General features: G+C 47.0%; 1 protein-coding gene across 14 annotated transcripts in view; it reads right to left on the bottom strand.

The window, feature by feature from the left end:
* Nucleotides 1-777: 777 nt before the first annotated feature.
* Nucleotides 778-18,614, bottom strand: part of GSDME (gasdermin E) — a 32,843-nt gene continuing 15,006 nt past the window's right edge. For 10 of the 14 annotated variants that reach the window (XM_040545995.1, XM_040545996.1, XM_040545994.1 and 7 more), the window contains 5 exons: nt 11,854-12,042; nt 9,728-9,855; nt 9,431-9,611; nt 7,904-7,977; nt 3,439-6,959 (listed from right to left, as the gene is read on the bottom strand). In XM_040545995.1, coding sequence (XP_040401929.1) covers nt 6,729-6,959; nt 7,904-7,977; nt 9,431-9,611; nt 9,728-9,855; nt 11,854-12,042 — 803 coding nt within the window. In that variant the 3' untranslated portion in view covers nt 3,439-6,728. Of the gene's footprint in view, nt 6,960-7,113; nt 7,209-7,903; nt 7,978-9,430; nt 9,612-9,727; nt 9,856-11,853; nt 12,043-18,614 lie in introns of all 14 variants that reach the window. The other 4 variants (XM_040546007.1, XR_005816509.1, XM_040545998.1 and 1 more) reach the window with 4 other exon arrangements.

Here is an 18,614-nt window from a genome sequence, read left to right on the forward strand (position 1 = left end):
AATTCTATATTTATCTGTAATTTCTATGTTTTAAACAGTGCATGAGGTGCTGTAAAATTCTGTACATATAGAGAGACTTATAAAAGAAACACTGTAGTTGCCCTGTGTATGAAAAGTTATACATAAAAATACAGTCAGTACGCCAAGACCCCTAAGTTATTTCCTTAAATGCACCAAAAATTCCTGTAAGTATACACCAACTTCAACTTTAATGTAAATACTCTAGTGTATGTATACCCAAGTGATTGATTACCTTGCTGTCTCTTAAGTTACACTGGCAGGCCTACTTGAGGTTCCACATCATGTGCAAGCTGTAGGCAATTAAGTTCAGTTTGACAATATGTCACCTTGCATGGACCTACTTACCAATGGCTTTACAAATGATCTGCAGATATACAATGAGGGTAAAATCACGTACTGACCCAGGCACGGGAAATAAATTTACACCCAGTGCAGTATTCTTCATTTGTGCACGGTCCTCAGGTCAGTGCAGCTCTGTGCACTTGGTCATACAAAAAAAAGCTTTCTGGAGCAAGACAGCAGATCATCTCTTCAGTCTGGAATTTGTGTTTACATAAGCTGTCACATCTTTGACAGGCTCAAAGTGGAACAATTTTATTTTGCTGATCCTCTGTTCTAATTCATTGCATCGTCTAAAATCACACCTAAGTGGTTTGCTGTATGAGTTGCCTGCAGCTCAGTGTTAAGGAAGTTGTCTGTGGTTGGTTTGTTGGTTTTTAAAGGGTGATTCAGATAATAGAAAAAAATTTTCCTATTTATTTTAAACACAAAAAATTCCTAGCTAGGGACCCTTTGGAGCCAAGTTTGCCTCTCTGCTCTGCTTAAGTAAGGACCAGTACAGAGTGACCAAGTAGAGCACAACTCCAGAAATTGGGAGATCTGGGTTATTGCTGTTTTTACACAAACTGCTACTGTGAACAAGAACAAATTCAAACTTCCTTTACCTTTTCCTTGGTTTTCCATCCAGTCTTCATCTATCGTCTTCATTCTGATTGAAGGCTGAGGCAGATGCCGCTTCTCAAAGCATCTATAGTGCCTACTGCGATAGCTTCCCAGCCGCTGCTTGTGCCTGCAGGTACAGCTTTAAGACCAGTTACAGGTGGAAGTCTGTCACATCTATCATGCAAACGGATAAGGATTATTTACTTCATGCAGGGTTTCTTGCCTCAGCCAAGTTCTGAAGCGTTAAAGCACTGTGTTGTTATTGCCAAACTTAATGATACTACTTCTGCAACAGTGTTAGAGATCAGTTTATCCGTGTTTAGGTAGTGGTTAGTTGACGTGAGGACTTCTAGTCTGCTAGACCTCTTGCCTTAAATCTCTCTCTAGCTGTCAGTAATCTCGGGATTTCTTTAGTTAAGGTACTTTCATTTGCTTTCTCTGGCAGACTGTCATTATTGAAGGGGGTGAAATGAAGTCCTGCCCCCCTTCCCCAAACAACACCCAACCCCACCCTTCAGTTTTCACATTTTAAAGAACCTTACTGATGTGAATTGTTTGGGATTCCCAACTTGTCTTGTAGAGGTAATAGTGTTCAATAGAGACACCGGTATTTAAGAATGGTGTAACTTAGTGCTTGCAGTCCCAACACTAAAGAAATGATCCTAATACATTAAAAACACTTGTAACAAGTATTAAGAGGCAGCTTTGGCTTCCAAATATATTCAAAGTGCACTCACACAGACATGTAGAGCTATGTAGATAGATAAATTAGTCTTAGGGTTAATATACTGCAAGAAATTCAAAACAGTGTCTGTTAACTTACTTGAACTCTTCATTTTGGACCACAGTGGGATACTATTCCACAAACTGTCACTTGTTGAACTGCTGAATTCTTACTTCATTTACTGGCACTGAAGCTGGAATTGACCTGCACAGACTTACAAACAAAAATTCCAGCTTGGTAAAGGCTGTTAAGCAGTTTCACATCCAAACTTTTTTTTTTTTTCTTTAAGGAGAGTTTCAGTAATATTTATATTTTATAGGATACATTGCATTTAAAGTAAATGTGAATTTTGTTTTCAATATCTTTAACCCTTTCTCCTGCTAGTTAGGTATAGATTTTCTTTTGCTGCTAATGCAGTGGTTGGATGTGGAATATGACCAAGCTGCAAGGCTAAAATGGTTAAAGTAGTCTTGGAGACACTTTCTCCCACTTACGCTTTTCCTTTTGATGTCATCAGCTCCACGCTAATGCTTGTCCATGCAAGTCTGGCTGTCTTCACAGCTGATCCAAGTCATCGCTTCGTAAGTAGCTAACATTTACCTAGAATACAGTAAAATCTCTTCCAAAAACCCAAATAAATTCTCAGTTATTTGATATCTTATACATTACATACTATAGAGCAAAACTAATGGTAGGGCTTTGCGCAGTTCTGGGAGTGGCAGCAAAATTGTCAGCTGTCAAAATTGGGCTTTTTTTCTTTTTTTGACTGATTTTTGTTGGTTTAGGTTTTTGTTTGTACACAATTACATATGGAGAAAACTGCTGAAAAGGATTTCTTCCCCTTTAAAAATGCATGTTGAGCTTTCCCTCCCCGAGTCCTGCATTATACATTACCTGTTTGTAACACTTGAGTATTCTGATAGAAGGGGGAACCTCCTCCTTAGGTTTTAAAATACAAGAAGTTTACCTCCCTCTCACCCCAAACTGGGCTAAGAACTATAAAGTCTTGTTTAAGTAAGTGTATTGCTTTAAATGTGTACTGAAAGTCTGTCACTGTGCATTTCTTTACCTTGCTTGTTCTCACAAGGGTTTTTCTTTTCCTATTGGAAGCTTTGCATGTTGTTTTTTTTCCTTCTACAGAATACTAAACTGGATTTGACACTTGTAAAACTTTAAGAACTGCTCTCCTGTAGAAAATACATTTTATTAGCTGAAAATATCATACAAAAGAAAATTTAACTATTTCTAATGTGAAGCTGAAGATGATTTAGTACCTAATTGTTTGAATACAATGCTATAGAGCAGGCCTAGATGGGACTTGTTAGCATTCTGACTTGACATTAATAAAGTCAGCTAATACGTAGGACATTTTTAAATTGTAACTTGTTTTTTAAAACCCCCGTTGTCTTTTTCACAGCTAATATTTTCACAATAAACACAGCCAAGCATAAAAATATTAATGTAAAAATTGTGAAATTCTGTTAATTCCCAACAAAATATTTTTGTATATAATAAAGATTTAATATTGAAAAACTGCAATTAACTTCTCTGATTTTTTTGGTCATACAGTGAATTCTAGCTAAGTGAAGATGCTCTCAGGAGGCAATCTGAGCACATCTGCCTTTTATCTTAGCCTAATCCTTCACTGCTGCAAACCGCTTCCACATCAAGTATTTCCTGCTACACGACTGTTAGGGTGCTAGTACAAAATCCTCCACTGACCAGCTCACCTGCAAAGGTTGGTCTTTGCACTGGGAGTGGGGAAGGCTAAATTCCGTACACTTGTAAGAAATTCTTGTGTTCTTTAAAACACGACAAAGATCTTGACTTTGCACTTACTGTGCTTAGGGTTGTCTCCTGATACGGCAGGCTGAGGAAGGAAAACTAAAAAGCTTTTTCATTTTTCCGTACTGTGTCTTTTGCTCTGAAATTGTGAAACTTCCTGCCCAGAAGGGGGCTGTCTGAAATCCCTCGCAATCGCGTCTCAGCACAGACTTCAGATACACCACTGCAGCTGCCACAAAGACAACAAACGGAGCCTGGAGCCCACGTGGCAACTCTGCTTCAAGGTGCCAGCCTGGGGTCTGCCCCTGTCTGAGGTGGGTGTAAGCACCTAGCTCTGTACTCAAACGCTCCTTGCCTGGCTCTTCTAGTACTACAGCTTTTGCTCCTGGATGCACCATTGTGCAGCCTCAGCCGCAGCAGTGAGGTGTTCCATGCGCAGTGCCAGGAGGGGCCTTCAGTTTAGAAATAAAACTTTCTTTTTGGCTTTTGAATGCACCAGCACCCCTTCCCCATTCAATGTGGAGCCCCTTGGGCCTCTCCAGCTATCCTACAAGTGCCCTTGCTGAAGTTGGGTTCCTTCCTTACTGTCTAAGTACTCCAGCATTACAGGACTCCGTCTCTGTAATTAACAAGTGCACAAAAGCCCAAGCGACTCAGGCCTGTTGAGTGCTGGTTACCGAAACAAGGCTGAGCCTGCAGGCTGCTGGAGACAGCGTGCGCTTTAAAAAGCAGCCGCTGACCTCAGCTTCCCTCGCGCTGATCTGATTCCGAATCACAAAGGTGAGGCTTCTTCCCCCTTCCTCTTGCAGAAGGCAAAATTGTATCAAAGGGAAGCAAGGCTTCAGGGAGAGTGGGCTGGGAGTGAAACAAAGCCTTTTATGAGACAAGCACCAGCCTGCTCTGCAGGACCCTAGTGCCCTTTTACCACCTCTGTTTTCTAGGGAAACCCCACCTAACCTCGAGGAAGCAGTTTCTGCGTGAGGCCAGCCTGTCACAAGGAATCAGCTTCATCAAGGATGCAGCGAGGAGACTCTGAACTCATCTGGATCAGTGCAGCTTAGGCTGGGCGCATGAAGAGGCTATCCTTGTTTAACTTAGGGAAAGGCAGGACAAAAGGTATATGGAGAAAGACACGTTGCCTCTGCTGCTGCCTTGGGTCTTTACAACCCCAGTCCTGGCTATTTTGAATATTTATGTGCATAAGAATCCCGCTTTCAGGAGCGTGCAAGAAATGAGTTGTTACATAGAGAGACATGAACGTATAAATTGCTTTAGCAGCTCATTTTTACCCACCTGTGCTACTCTGTTTTTCAAAAAGCATTCCAGGCTATCTGTTCGCCTAGAGGTGCTTCTGTGATCCCAGAGGAAAGGCAGCACATAAAGGACAGAGCCAAGACTGGTGGCTGCCATGCACAACCACCGGCTTCTGCAGGGAAGAGGATCCATCCTAAAAGTAGGGCAGGCAGAGGAAGTGAGAAGCCAACAGACCCGAGCAAACAATGACTAGCAAGTGGAGGCAGAAGGGGCAGAACCCCTTGGGGTCTTTTTCCTCTTTAACCAAATCCGGTCTCCTACATACACAAGACAGCCCACCCACCCTGAAAGCAGTTACACAACGCAGCACGTGTAAGGCTTACACCAAGACTCTGAAGACCAGGACAAGCGAACGGTAGCACTACACGGATTCACACGTCCTCTTCGTGCCTGTGTGCACCAACTTTCAAAGCCAAGGGTATGACGGGAATCAAAAAAGGATAAGCAGAAATCACATACATTAAGTTTTAAGTCATTCTATTGTTTTGCTATGACATTTAATACAAATTTCTGATAAATTAGTTACAGAGGCAACTTTTGAGCAGTGGCTGGCAGAAAAAACCTTCCCGTTTACAAAAGCACAACTCCTACAAGCACTCCTACACCCCCCCCCCCCAAAAGGACATTTCCATATCCACCAGTGCCACGTTCAGGCAACACTGTGAGCTTCATTTTACACACGAGACACAGAAATGCCAACACTTCAGTCTGCAAAAGTATCTTGCGCTCTCAGGTACTGAAAGGTACCACGGTGCTTTTTTTGCAAAGTCCATTTTCTCAGGGAAAGCTTAACTGACATGAGCTTTTGAAGACCTCTTGGGCGATCTGCTCAAGACCATGTGGGAACAGAGCAGAAAACTGAAGCTACGATTCCTACCCTTTATGTAAACTGCAGGGCCTGTGCACTGACCAGCCCTCCCTACAGACACCTGCTTGCTTCCCTGTCAGCCATCTCAGTCTTACCTGAAAGCACCGATATTCCATTTATCTGGAACAACATCTTCCCCAGCCCCTATTTACAGTGATCTCCACTGCGCTTCTGTCCCATTCGCACGATCACAGAAAAGTATGATTAAAAAAAGACAAAACAGCTCAAAGCACAAAGTGCTTTGCTAACTCTTTGCCATTAGTCAAAGGCATAAGCAAAACACCCGCACTGAAAATGTCACATGGATGAAACGATTGCTTTGGTGGAGTGCTGCAGGGACATTTCGTACGCACATACCAGAAGGCATCACAGTATCTCAAAGAGAAAGTTCAAAATGCAATTTGAACAGCTGAAACTTGCTACGCTTAGTAAAAACTTAGTTGAAAACAGAGGCATAAATCCCTAAGGTGGTCTTAGTTTTTTGAAAAAAGAGTTTATTATTTCCTGCAGCGTGCAGTTCACATGGCTTGATGCCAAACTACACTTAATAAATGAAAACCTAATTAAGTACCTCTTCCAGAGCCCTCCACTTCACCTCCTCCAGATTGAAGGCATTCTGCACCTCAGGTTTCAAATGAGCAAAACATACACTGCACTGCAGAACCTTGGACTTCCACAGCCTGTTTGCCTGCTTACAAAAAGCAGTTGGTACTTTGCAGTTTTCTCCCACGCATATTAATGCGAGCAATCAGGCGTCTACCGCTCTGCATATCTGACAACTATCAGAACAGCTATGTTCAATTTCTGTTCCAGGCTTGTCTTTTTTTTTTTTTTCCTTCCTCCCCTGCATTCCTTATTTACTTATTTATGTATTTTCCACTGCAGACGTTACCTTAGTGAAATTGCGGAGCTGCAGCTCACCTTCTTACGGCAGCAGAGGGCTCGCTGCCGCCTGCCTCGCCCCCACGGACCCCCTAGTACTCAGGTGCTCTATTGCCAGCTCACAAACCTCGGCGCTATTGCACAGCTACAGAAGAAAGAACAGGCTGGGACAGTGACTGCTCAGCAAAGCTCCTATGCAGTCCCACCTAAACTATGAAGTCCGTACAGTGCAACATAAAGAAGGAGCGGGAAGAAGCGAGGTTCTCTCGCAGTGACAACTTTTACAGAAGACTCTGTCATTTCCAAATTAATGCTTGATGAAGCAAAAAGCCTTTGCACGACATCGAATCTTCCTCTGTCAGTCAGAGTAGCCACCAAAGGACTGCTCAGTGCCAAGGTGCCGTCAGCTGAAGCGATATTAGGCTGTATTTACGAGAGAAAGAGACAGAAACAGAGGCATTAGAAAGGCTTTTCAAGCAGCACTGTTCTTTGCATCACAGAGCTCGGTTCTTTCTTACGAAACCACTGGAGAACTTACAAGGGAGTGGTAGAAGGGCAAGATTCCCTCTACCATTACCTTTGACAAGTACAACGTACTCGTCCAGCACCAAAGCTCACCTCCCCACAGCCATGTTTCAGAATGCTCCGTCATGACGGCCACTGCGCTGACAGCTGGAAAGAGGAGGAGGGAGCGCTGCTTCTCTCACACCCAGCACGGATACCGCCTTCACACCCAGCCCTCAGACCTGCTCTGCGGCACCCTTTAAGGAGAAACATCTCTCCCACTGCTTTTTCCCCAGTCCAACTTCTCTCGCTGCAGATTACACTTAACTCACTCTCATTCTGAGCCAACGGCAGCATTCACCTCGTCCCTATGCATCCAAAGGTTTTTACTGTAATTTTTGTCACTGAGTGTAGGAAATTCAGAGCAAATGCCAACCCTGCCCCGTTCCTTCAGCTGTTTTAATGAATGGCCTCAGAGATTTGCCACTCCAAATCTGCCAAGGCCCAAGCACTGCTGGTATCAAAGGGAATTTCTGTTTCCCAAGGGCAGGTGATTGTTGTTACTGAGATTTAAGAATGGGTTAGGGAGACTGTTAGTAAATTAAAATTCAAGCTAAAATTACAATTTTCTTTTGCTCACGCAATCTCCTAAAAGCAGAAGCACTTCAGAGGCTAGGTACCCACCTGCAAACAATTCCCTACATTGTTTGCCACCATCAGGCTCTGACCTTGCCTAAGCAGTGCCTACAGCTGAGATCTGCCCCAGAGCCTGACACCTTCTTTATCGGATGAGAAACACAAGGAGGCAGAGAACTCGGTCGTTACTGCTGCTGGTGCCCACACGCCACTTTCTGATTACTCACCAAGCAACACAATGCCGGAACAACCTGTAGATCACAGCAGGCACGCAGCAGGACAAGAGTGTAATCAGACAGCTCTGTGAAGGAGACATGAACAGGGAAAGATTGTTTCCAGGGAATGCAGCACAAGGCTGGCTGCTGGAGACGGGACTTTCCTAACAGTGAGCTCTGCTGTGGGGCTCTCCTGATGAGCAGCGGCGGGCGAGCCGCATTTTTGAGGCCACCCGCAGGTACAGCACTTTGTGGAAATGGACGCTGGAGACCAAAGTGATTCTACAGCGAGGGAAGCTGTGACAAGTGCTCTGCTGGGCACTTGCAAGGGGCTGATCCAGCCCTTTGCCTGCTTCCCAGACTGCAGAATAAAGTGGAACGGGCAATGGGTACAAGCAAACCCCAAGCTGACTGTCCCCGCCCTTGACAGAAAGGCAGCTGGTAGGAAAGGGGATCTCCTCCCCATCGTTCTCTTCTCCTCCCCAGGCACCTCCCCACTGTTTCAGCCCGAGCCTGCAGGCTGGCTGAATGATTTAGGCCTGGCTCTGCCGTGGGGCAGGGAGATGGACGAAATGATCCCTGCGGTGCCCTTAAACTCTGTAACTCAAAGGCTGTAATTTCTAATAGAAGCAACAGGCAGAAAACAGCTTTTGATTCTCCATCCAGCTACAGTTCCGCGTGGACGTCAGCAGTAGCCATCATGGCTAAAGCCAGGTGATAACGCAACACACTCAATTAACTGCGCCCTGCTGTTAATAGCATCTGACAAGTATTATCACATCGGTGGGCCTCTGTTTTCCCCTTCTTTTGTGTGTCTGCAAATGAGTTAAGCTTCCCTACCTGGGTACTGCTCACACGTGGATGCACAGTGACATTTGCTGCACGGTGCCACGTCTCACTAATACCACACCTGCCTTCCCTTCGTTATCTTAACGTCAGGAAACTTTATGTATGAGAAAGAGGAGAAAAAGCCAGGAAAGAGTCTATCTTGGATTTTGCAGGTGACTTTTAATTAACACTGTGGGGCCACCTCGATTGTGAGGATGGCATTTGTTTGACATTTGTGTTTTATCTCCTTTTTCAGTAGCAGCAAACCAACCCTCTAATTGCAGTGTCTCTACATTAAATTCCTTTTTGCTAAATAATAGTTTGGACCTCGACAATGTATGCTGCTCCAGAGAAGACAACACCCAATTTGTAATTCTCAGCATTTAGGCAAGAACAACTCTGGCATGCATCAAGAACAGAAATTAGCTTGTCAAACTGGAAATGGCCACATTCAGCAGAAACTGAAGTAGAGCTATCTTGGGGGAAAGTGTATTTACAAGCAAAATCTGTCAGAGATCAAGGGCTGACTTTAATTCCTAGCCAGGAATGGCTAGCAGAGTGTACAAATCGCAGAAAAAGGAACAGAACGCATTACATTCAGGAAACTCACCAACTGCTCATCAAAAAGAGCCATAAATGTTTTCCACTGAGGGAGCATTTAAAAGGGGAAAAAATCATAATAAAAGGCTTTTCTCTTCATTCACAGCATACCAGAGGCAGCACTGATGAGGAGGTGAGCAGCTGAGACCAATTCCTCATCCTGAAGCTGACAGTTCTGCAACAATACCTCATTACTGCACCCTAAGAGCTGCAAGAAGTCAACCAGGTCTTGCTGTTGTGCAGGTTTTAGCTCCTTCAGATCTGGCTTGTCTCCTGTGCAGATATCATCTAACTGGAAGCAAAAGAAAAAGTAAAACTTCTTGAAAACAGAGAAGTTTGAGCAAAAGCTACTGCTAGCTCTATTCAGAAGTTACTTTTAGGAAGCAAGCAAAAGTTTCTTTATCTTACCACATCCGCCAGGGCAGTTAGCATTTCTTCACGGAGCAGGAGTTCACACAGGCTTTTATATAAAGCTCTTTGCTTTTCTTCTGGGAGCTTCGCAAAGGGCTGGAACTGAGCCTTCAACCATGATAGATCTTTCCCAAGAAAGCAGTAAAAAGCACAAGTAAGCAGTGCTACACAAATGCCAATAAAAACAGTTAACATTTTTGCTATGCATTTCATAAGCGGCTGTATCACTGCATCTTGACATCCCGATTTCCATCAGCGCAAGTCATAATGAAAGGCTGGAACACATCCGAATGCATTTCCCTAATGAACCACTGAAACATCATTGAAGATACTGAGATAAAAAAATACTGCTGCTAAGGATCAATATCCAGTGTTCAGTATTTTTAGTATTTAGATGTCGGTATGTTAATGTTCACCGGATTAACCATATGCTAAGTGTGTTGCTTGGATGTTCATCTCCAGAGGATGTTCATTCGTAAGGCAGAATTAAGCGTTCTGCTCATAACCCGACTTTTTAAATCTGAGGGTTGATATGAATCACCGAGGCAATGGTGTGAGTACACACACAATCAGAAGGTCCTGTTGTGACGATAAATCGTCAGGGTCCTCGTATTTCATCAAATGGATCAAAGAATTACACCCCTTCAGCCCTAACCTAAAAATACCTATTACACTTCATGACAAAAATATTTTCTCGATTCAAACACTGAATTCGTTACAGCACAGACAATAGAAGCAAATGAGAGATCACTGCATTTCTTTTTCCACAATTCGGTTACGATACTACAACAGAGAATTTTATGACATCAAATTGCCATTTATGTAAAAGAAAGTAAGTTTTCAAGTCAGTGATGTCAGCTGGAAGGTTGGAACGTGCTCTTCCACGTTCCAAAAAATATGGGCATTCAAACTTTCCTAACCTTGTTTTCAGAGGAGCAAAGAAACTTCCCTTTATGTCACTTCAGTGACATGTTCTCTTTTAAAGATGCCTTTTATATCTACAAATTACTTTATGAAAAAAACGCTCACCCACAGGCAGATTTTTTGGGGGGGTATCTGATGCAATGGTATGACTGTCTAGCCAAATAACAGAACAGTAAACCTACTTTAAATTGCTTTAGGAGAAAAAAAATCCTTTGCTTTTTTCTCTAAGCAAGTGCACGTTAATTAAAAGAAACCTTTAATTAAAGCAAACCTTTAATTAAAGGTCTTTTAAGCAAAAAAGGCACAGAGATAGGTCAAGCTAAAACAAAAACTGAAAGAGTGGCATACTGTTCTTTCACCAAAACAAAGTTTTGTTTTGTTTTTTCATTCTACACCCAGAGATAGTCATTCCTCTCAGACAAGTCTACACTAGGTAATCAGAGAACTTATTTCAGGACAACAGATACCTGTTGTGGTCACAGTTAGTCTATTGAACAGCCATGAAAAAGGGGTGAAATTTAGAGATAACAAAAGTAATGTTCATCACCAGAAACAGCTGTAAGAACTCTACCCAGAACTGACGAAAAGTGAAGTGCGTTCCGAGGCCTTGATTTGTTTTCCCCTTTTTCATTTCTCTTGTGATAATCCTGCCCCTCCTGCATCCCTATCAAAAGCAAGTTGCGCCTGGCCCATTATACCGATTTGCAAACTTCCACTTAAATCATATTTTAATTTCATCAGCCTTAGCTGCTACCAAACATCTCTCTCAAGCTTCTCAGAAAATAATGAGGGTAAGTGGAAGAGGAGTGGGGTATGCCTCTAGTTTTTGAGACTTAAAATAACCTTTCACTAAGGAGCTTTACTGAGAACATTCCGTGACCCTTTCTGTATGAAGGCATAAATCATCACTAATTTTACACAGCTTACCCAGAATATTAGGTTTTTATGTCAGCTCTGTTATATTTTAAGATCATATTAATGGCAAAGGGATTCAGTGTGTTCCTAGGGAACAGTCCTCTGCACGTACCCATTGCAGAAGTAAATCTTTCTAGTCTTTCAGTGCATTCTCCCAGGAGTTCCTGATAAGGGCTATGAAAATGAACTAACAATTTCTTAGGTACTATCATACCAGATTATCTCCTTCTATCTCGTCGCTTAACTCTCTGTAATGTAATCACATAAAGCATTTCCGGTAATACCTTGTTTCAATACACTTAAAGAAGCATCCCTGGGAACGAGGTTCCTAGCCCCAGAGCACACCCCATTATCAACAGCATCTGGCTGATACAGAAACAAAGCATCTCTGAACGGTGCTGAATGGGGATAAGTTGAGCCTTCTGTGCTTTCTCTTTCAAAACCTCCTTGTTGTTCATCCAGCAGACAGAATTCTGTAATTAGAAATACAATTAAAAAAAATCATGAAATATGCAAGCAATTACTGAATGAGATGCTAGCTTATATCATCCAGTGTTCTCACACGTGATTTCTTCCTACCTCATCTCTTCTAGATGGAGATAATACCAGTGGTTGCTATCTGTATGCTATTACTGCAGCCTTCATGTCTGATGCGGTGTGCACCAACACAGGTCTGTGCTGCAGCTGCCAGCTACAAAATGTGACACCAGCTTCTGCGGATTTAATTAACAGAGCCAGCAGGTAACACGAAAACTGAAAACTTCCCCCAGACACTGTGAACCTGAATGCTGCGTACAGGAGATGCAGACATGGGTTTGTTGTTTTGTTTTGTTGTATTTTCTACCACTTAGGAGGTGCACCGTAACAGGAGCAACAGAATCCACTCGTAACGTAGACACATGAAAGCACTTTCTGAGATTGATAAAAACTCTTGAGTGTCCCTCACAGAGCTTCTTCTGGTCATGGCATTGACAAACACCTCTCTCTGAGTCAAGCCACAGGTGCATCCTCAAGTTCTCCAGATGAGTGAACAACAGTGGGCTTTTCAGGGTCTCTAAAGGACTTCACGCAGCCATGTTCACTACGGCACGCAAGGACTTCATGGAGAAAATCACAGAATCACAGAATCGTCTAGGTTGGAAGAGACCTCCAAGATCACCGAGTCCAACCTCTGACCTAACACTAACAAGTCCTCCACTAGACCGTATCACTGAGCTCTACATCCAAATGTCTTTTAAAGACCTCCAGGGATGGTGACTCAACCACTTCCCTGGGCAGCCCTTTCCAATGCCTAACAACCTTTTCAGTAAAGAAGTTCTTCCTGATATCCAGCCTAAACCTCCCCTGGCGCAACCTTAGCCCGTTCCCCCTCGTCCTGCCACCAGGCACGTGGGAGAATAGACCAACCCCCACCTCGCTACAGCCTCCTTTAAGGTACCTGTAGAGTGCGATAAGGTCTCCCCTGAGCCTCCTCTTCTCCAGGCTGAACAACCCCAGCTCCCTCAGCTGCCCCTCGTAAGACTTGTTCTCCAGACCCCTCACCAGCTTCGTTGCCCTTCTCTGGACTCGCTCGAGCACCTCCATGTCCTTCTTGTAGCGAGGGGCCCAAAACTGAACACAGTACTCGAGGTGCGGCCTCACCAGAGCCGAGTACAGGGGGACAATCACTTCCCTAGCCCTGCCGGCCACGCTGTTTCTGATACAAGCCAGGATGCTGTTGGCCTTCTTGGCCACCTGAGCACACCGCTGGCTCATATTCAGCTGACTGTAGGCCAACACTCCCAGGTCTTTCTCTGCCAGGCAGCTTTCCAGCCATTTCTCTCCCAGCCTGTAGCACTGTTGGAGCTGTTGTGCAGCAGCAGAGGAGCCGGCCAGCTACCAGCCCCACAGCGCCTCGCCCAGGCACAGGGAGCGCAGCCCCTCCACAGCATGACTTCCTGATTTTCTCTAAACAACCCTAGGTTTCTCATGCACGTTCTCACCGTCTCTGGCCAACTTCCACCTCCCCAGGTGATCAGTTGTTCCTCGGTTTCTTGTTGTGTCCTTATCAATGGTGGAACGCAAAAAGCAACGTAACTGTCCAAGACTCGTTTAGGAGAATTAGAAAGCAGGTATTCTTTATTAACAGCGCTGGGTATGGGGGGGATAATTCCACCCAACACGGACACCTAAGGAAGACAAGGAGTACTTGCTTATGGTACGGTGATATCCATGTTCACGCAGTTCACAAGAAAGGACAGGACTTAGGCTAATGCTTTCTCAGACCTAAGTATCATATTGTCCCTCCTACTATCGCAGGCGCAGTAACCTCTGGTGGTCGCACTTTGGGGGCTTTCTGATGAGGGCTCATAGTCTTCTTCATCTTCTACTTCTCTCCTTTCTGTTTTGCACATGCTCAGTCATCGTTTAACTGCTTCAGCACTTTTGATCTTTTACAAACTCAGCTAAATTATTTAAGTTCTACTTTGGGCACCGTGTTCCTTCATCAGCCAGGATTTTGTGGATAGAGCTGAGTCTTCTTATCACGCGAGGCCAATGCAACAACTGAGTAATTTAAACCTTTGTGGCTGCTCCCGCCCCCAACACTTTCCCATTCCCAGGACGACTTCTCATCCCCCAAATGACTTCTCACCCCCAGGTCTCACCCGGGGACCCGCCACCCGCAGCCGCTCCCCATCAGGAGCAGACATCCCCAAACCAATTGGCGGCGCGGGCAGCGGGAGAGGGCTGCGTTCAGCCCCTCCCTCCCCCCCCCCCCCCTGCTGACCGATGCAGGAATAAGTGCAGGCAGAGGCTTTGCAGGGTGGAACAGGTGTAATTTATTCCTGGGGTAATTGTGGCTGCCACCCCCAGCCCGTCCCCAGGTGAGGCCCGGCCGCCTGCTCAGGCGGGGGGCCCGGCCTGCCGGCCCGCGTGCTCTCCGGCCCCCGGCTCCTCCTGCCTGACCCTGTGCAGCCAGGACGTGTCCCCAATGTCGTCGTCCTGCTGGGACCGTGGCAGTCTGCGCCCGGCCTGCCCCGCGTGCCAGGAGAAGCTCCTGACAAGCTCTCCTCCCATGGAGGGGCTGCGCTCCCTGCGCCGGGGCGAGACGCTGCGGGAGCGGTAGATGGAGGGGCTCCTCTGGCGCTGCTGCTGCTGCTGCTGCTGCCGCCGCCCCAGCCGTGCGTTGCGCTGGAACCTCCTGCGTGGTCGTCGGGCTAGGCGCACGATGCCGACGATGTGCCTGCGGCACAGCGGGCAGGTGTCTCTTTCGGCAGCCCAGACGTGGACGCACTCCAGGCAGAAGGTGTGCCTGCAGGGGTCGATGCGAGCCGCGTTGGACAGCGGCTCCAAGCAGATGGGGCACGCTTCCTCCCCGGGGGCCTCCTCTGGCTGCTGCTGTGGCCGCCAGCTCATGGTGCCTCTGGCCGCCGCGATGTGGAGCTGGTTGTCCTGTGGGGGAGGCTGCTCTGGTGCCAGGCGCTTAGCAGCAGCCTGGGGTCTTCAGCACCTCCCTCGCCTCGCGGGTCGCCGGCAGGGCCTCGATGCCTTGCGTGTCGCCGTCTGGATCTCGACGCCTTGCGTGACACCAGCAGGACTACTGCAGATAGGAGCAGGAAGAAATCATTGTAGCAGCAAAGAGACATCAGCTTTCTAGGTTCAACCACTTGTCTAGAGTACTGTAGCAGTAACTGTTCCGTGTATGGATTGCAAACATTGCCGTTAGAATGGCAAATCTGCTTGTGATAGGTTACACGTGGCAAGACCGCGCTTAGGACAGGTGAGGCACATAGATGTCTATAGATTTGAGAACATTACCGAAGGACCTCGATGGCTCGCGCGCAACAAGAACGGCTTTGCGTGTGCCTCTAGCCACACCTCCGCCTCTCTGTCTCCTTCCAGCCTTAGGACCTCGAGCTTTCGAGCACCCCAGCTGGACTGGCCACAGGCGCGCCGCGCAGGGCATTTATAGCCAGCCACCTTTTGTGAGGCCATAGGGTGACATCAGCAGGGTCTCGGGGTGCCCCTGATGGCAGCACTGACTTGATGGGAGTCTCACGTATTTGAAGTGACACTTTATTCTTGATACCTTAGGGCCCGCTCCTTGGCCCACTCTTGGGTTCGGTCTCTTCCCAGATGGCTTTTCTTAATTAGCCTGATACCGCTCTCCTTACTTGGCTTCTGTCAGCATGGAGCAGCCATCTCATATCAGCATTTTCTTGCAACAGTCAGGTGACCTCTGTCAGTGCTGCCATCAGGGGCACCCCGAGACCCTGCTGATGTCACCCTATGGCCTCACAAAAGGTGGCTGGCTATAAATGCCCTGCGCGGCGCGCCTGCGGCCAGTCCAGCTGGTGGTGCTCGAAAGCTCGAGGTCCTAAGGCTGGAAGGAGACAGAGAGGCGGAGGTGTGGCTAGAGGCACACGCAAAGCCGTTCTTGTTGCGCGCGAGCCATCGAGGTCCTTCGGTAATGTTCTCAAATCTATAGACATCTATGTGCCTCACCTGTCCTAAGCGCGGTCTTGCCACGTGTAACCTATCACAAGCAGATTTGCCATTCTAACGGCAATGTTTGCAATCCATACACAGACCAGTTACTGCTACAGTACTCTAGACAAGTGGTTGAACCTAGAAAGCTGATGTCTCTTTGCTGCTACAATGATTTCTTCCTGCTCCTATCTGCAGTAGTCCTGCTGGTGTCACGCAAGGCGTCGAGATCCAGACGGCGACACGCAAGGCATCGAGGCCCTGCCGGCGACCCGCGAGGCGAGGGAGGTGCTGAAGACCCCAGGCTGCTGCTAAGCGCCTGGCACCAGAGCAGCCTCCCCCACAGGACAACCAGCTCCACATCGCGGCGGCCAGAGGCACCATGAGCTGGCGGCCACAGCAGCAGCCAGAGGAGGCCCCCGGGGAGGAAGCGTGCCCCATCTGCTTGGAGCCGCTGTCCAACGCGGCTCGCATCGACCCCTGCAGGCACACCTTCTGCCTGGAGTGCGTCCACGTCTGGGCTGCCGAAAGAGACACCTGCCCGCTGTGCCGCAGGCACATCGTCGGCATCGTGCGCCTAGCCCGACGACCACGCAGGAGGTTCCAGCGCAACGCACGGCTGGGGCGGCGGCAGCAGCAGCAGCAGCAGCAGCGCCAGAGGAGCCCCTCCATCTACCGCTCCCGCAGCGTCTCGCCCCGGCGCAGGGAGCGCAGCCCCTCCATGGGAGGAGAGCTTGTCAGGAGCTTCTCCTGGCACGCGGGGCAGGCCGGGCGCAGACTGCCACGGTCCCAGCAGGACGACGACATTGGGGACACGTCCTGGCTGCACAGGGTCAGGCAGGAGGAGCCGGGGGCCGGAGAGCACGCGGGCCGGCAGGCCGGGCCCCCCGCCTGAGCAGGCGGCCGGGCCTCACCTGGGGACGGGCTGGGGGTGGCAGCCACAATTACCCCAGGAATAAATTACACCTGTTCCACCCTGCAAAGCCTCTGCCTGCACTTATTCCTGCATCGGTCAGCGGGGGGGGGGGGGAGGGAGGGGCTGAACGCAGCCCTCTCCCGCTGCCCGCGCCGCCAATTGGTTTGGGGATGTCTGCTCCTGATGGGGAGCGGCTGCAGGTGGCGGGTCCCTGAGTGAGACCTGGGGGTGAGAAGTCATTTGGGGGATGAGAAGTCGTCATGGGAATGGGAAACTGTTGGGGGCAGGAGCAGCCACAAAGGTGAGCTGGCCCAACTGGGAAAACAGCTGAGAGCAAAAATTTCCACCTTCCCAGGTGATAAGTTGTTCCTCAGTTTTACAGAATCATAGAAATAACGAAAATAACACACCGTGGCTGGATTACCCCTTCTGGTTCATCTTCAACACATTCTGTTGGAACCACAAGCCCTGGTCTACCTTACCCCAAGAGAACTGCTTATGTCCGGCCATTGAATTGTTCCCCCTTCCCCCAGCTTCATGAAGCTATCGGACCTCTGTATGGCGCACTGAAAGCCTTTTAAGAGTTATGCTGAGAAACCTGGAGCATCGAGTACTGTGCTCATGTGTCCGATTTTCTGCATCTTTGGGGCACAGTATAATCAGAGTCCTATGCATTATTTGGATCATCTGTTAGCAACTCAAACACAAGGCTTGAAACTCTACCCCTGGTGCTCTGCAGCAGGTCTAAGCAGAAGAGCACTGGCAGGCTAACTAGACAAAGCCAATTTTAAAGTAGTACCTGACAGCAAAGGGGAAAAAATGTAACTAATCAAGCACAGTGCTCACAGGTACCAGGCACAAAACCTAAATATAACCTTCCTGCAGTTGGTACAGTCTGTCTCACCAAATTAAGGACATTCGAAGCAGATGAGAAAGCATGGAGAGCACTCCATCAGCAAAAAGCTTTTTCAAAGGGAGAGCAGACGAAGAAATCTCTGCCACAGAGAAAGAAAGAGACCTTTATGCCTGCATAACCCTTCAGAGAGAAGAGCAAGCTACAGAGGAGCAGAAAGCGATTAACCCAAATTGAAGAACTTCCCAAAGCTACACAACTCAGGACAGCAGCAAAGGCACCACTATGCCAACATGCTCGTGTAACTTCCATGGATAATGACAAGGCTTTCACACGAATCCCAAAGGAGGAAGACGGTGCTAATAAACTATCTGCCCTCCAAAGGCAGAATGACGGTTGTAAGGGAAATCAATACACAGCATCATGAGAGAAGTATACAGACCCTGCTGTTAAAGCTCGTAATAGGACTCAGCTCAGAGGAAAACGTAGGACTCCGAAAAGTTCTGCATTAACAGGACTGTTAATTACTCTTGTAAGATTAATTTTATCAAGCTCTTAAAAGGGAAAAGAAATGAATGAAAGAATACACAAACTACTGTGGTGTTCTTTCTATTGAATTTTCTCACATTCATCAACGACAAACCTCCACTAGCACAGTTAGATCCTGTCAGTTACTCAGAAACGTTAACAAAAATTGGAGAAATACAGAAACGATCAATAAAAACCATCAGAAACGGTCAGAGACAAAAGATACTCCTTTGCACTGAGATGCTGTAAAGATTAGGGCTGTTTAATTTATAGGTGTTTAG

The sequence above is a fragment of the Cygnus olor genome, chromosome 2 (genome assembly GCF_009769625.2).
Source record: "Cygnus olor isolate bCygOlo1 chromosome 2, bCygOlo1.pri.v2, whole genome shotgun sequence".
In the NCBI taxonomy this organism is placed as follows: Eukaryota; Metazoa; Chordata; class Aves; order Anseriformes; family Anatidae; genus Cygnus; species Cygnus olor.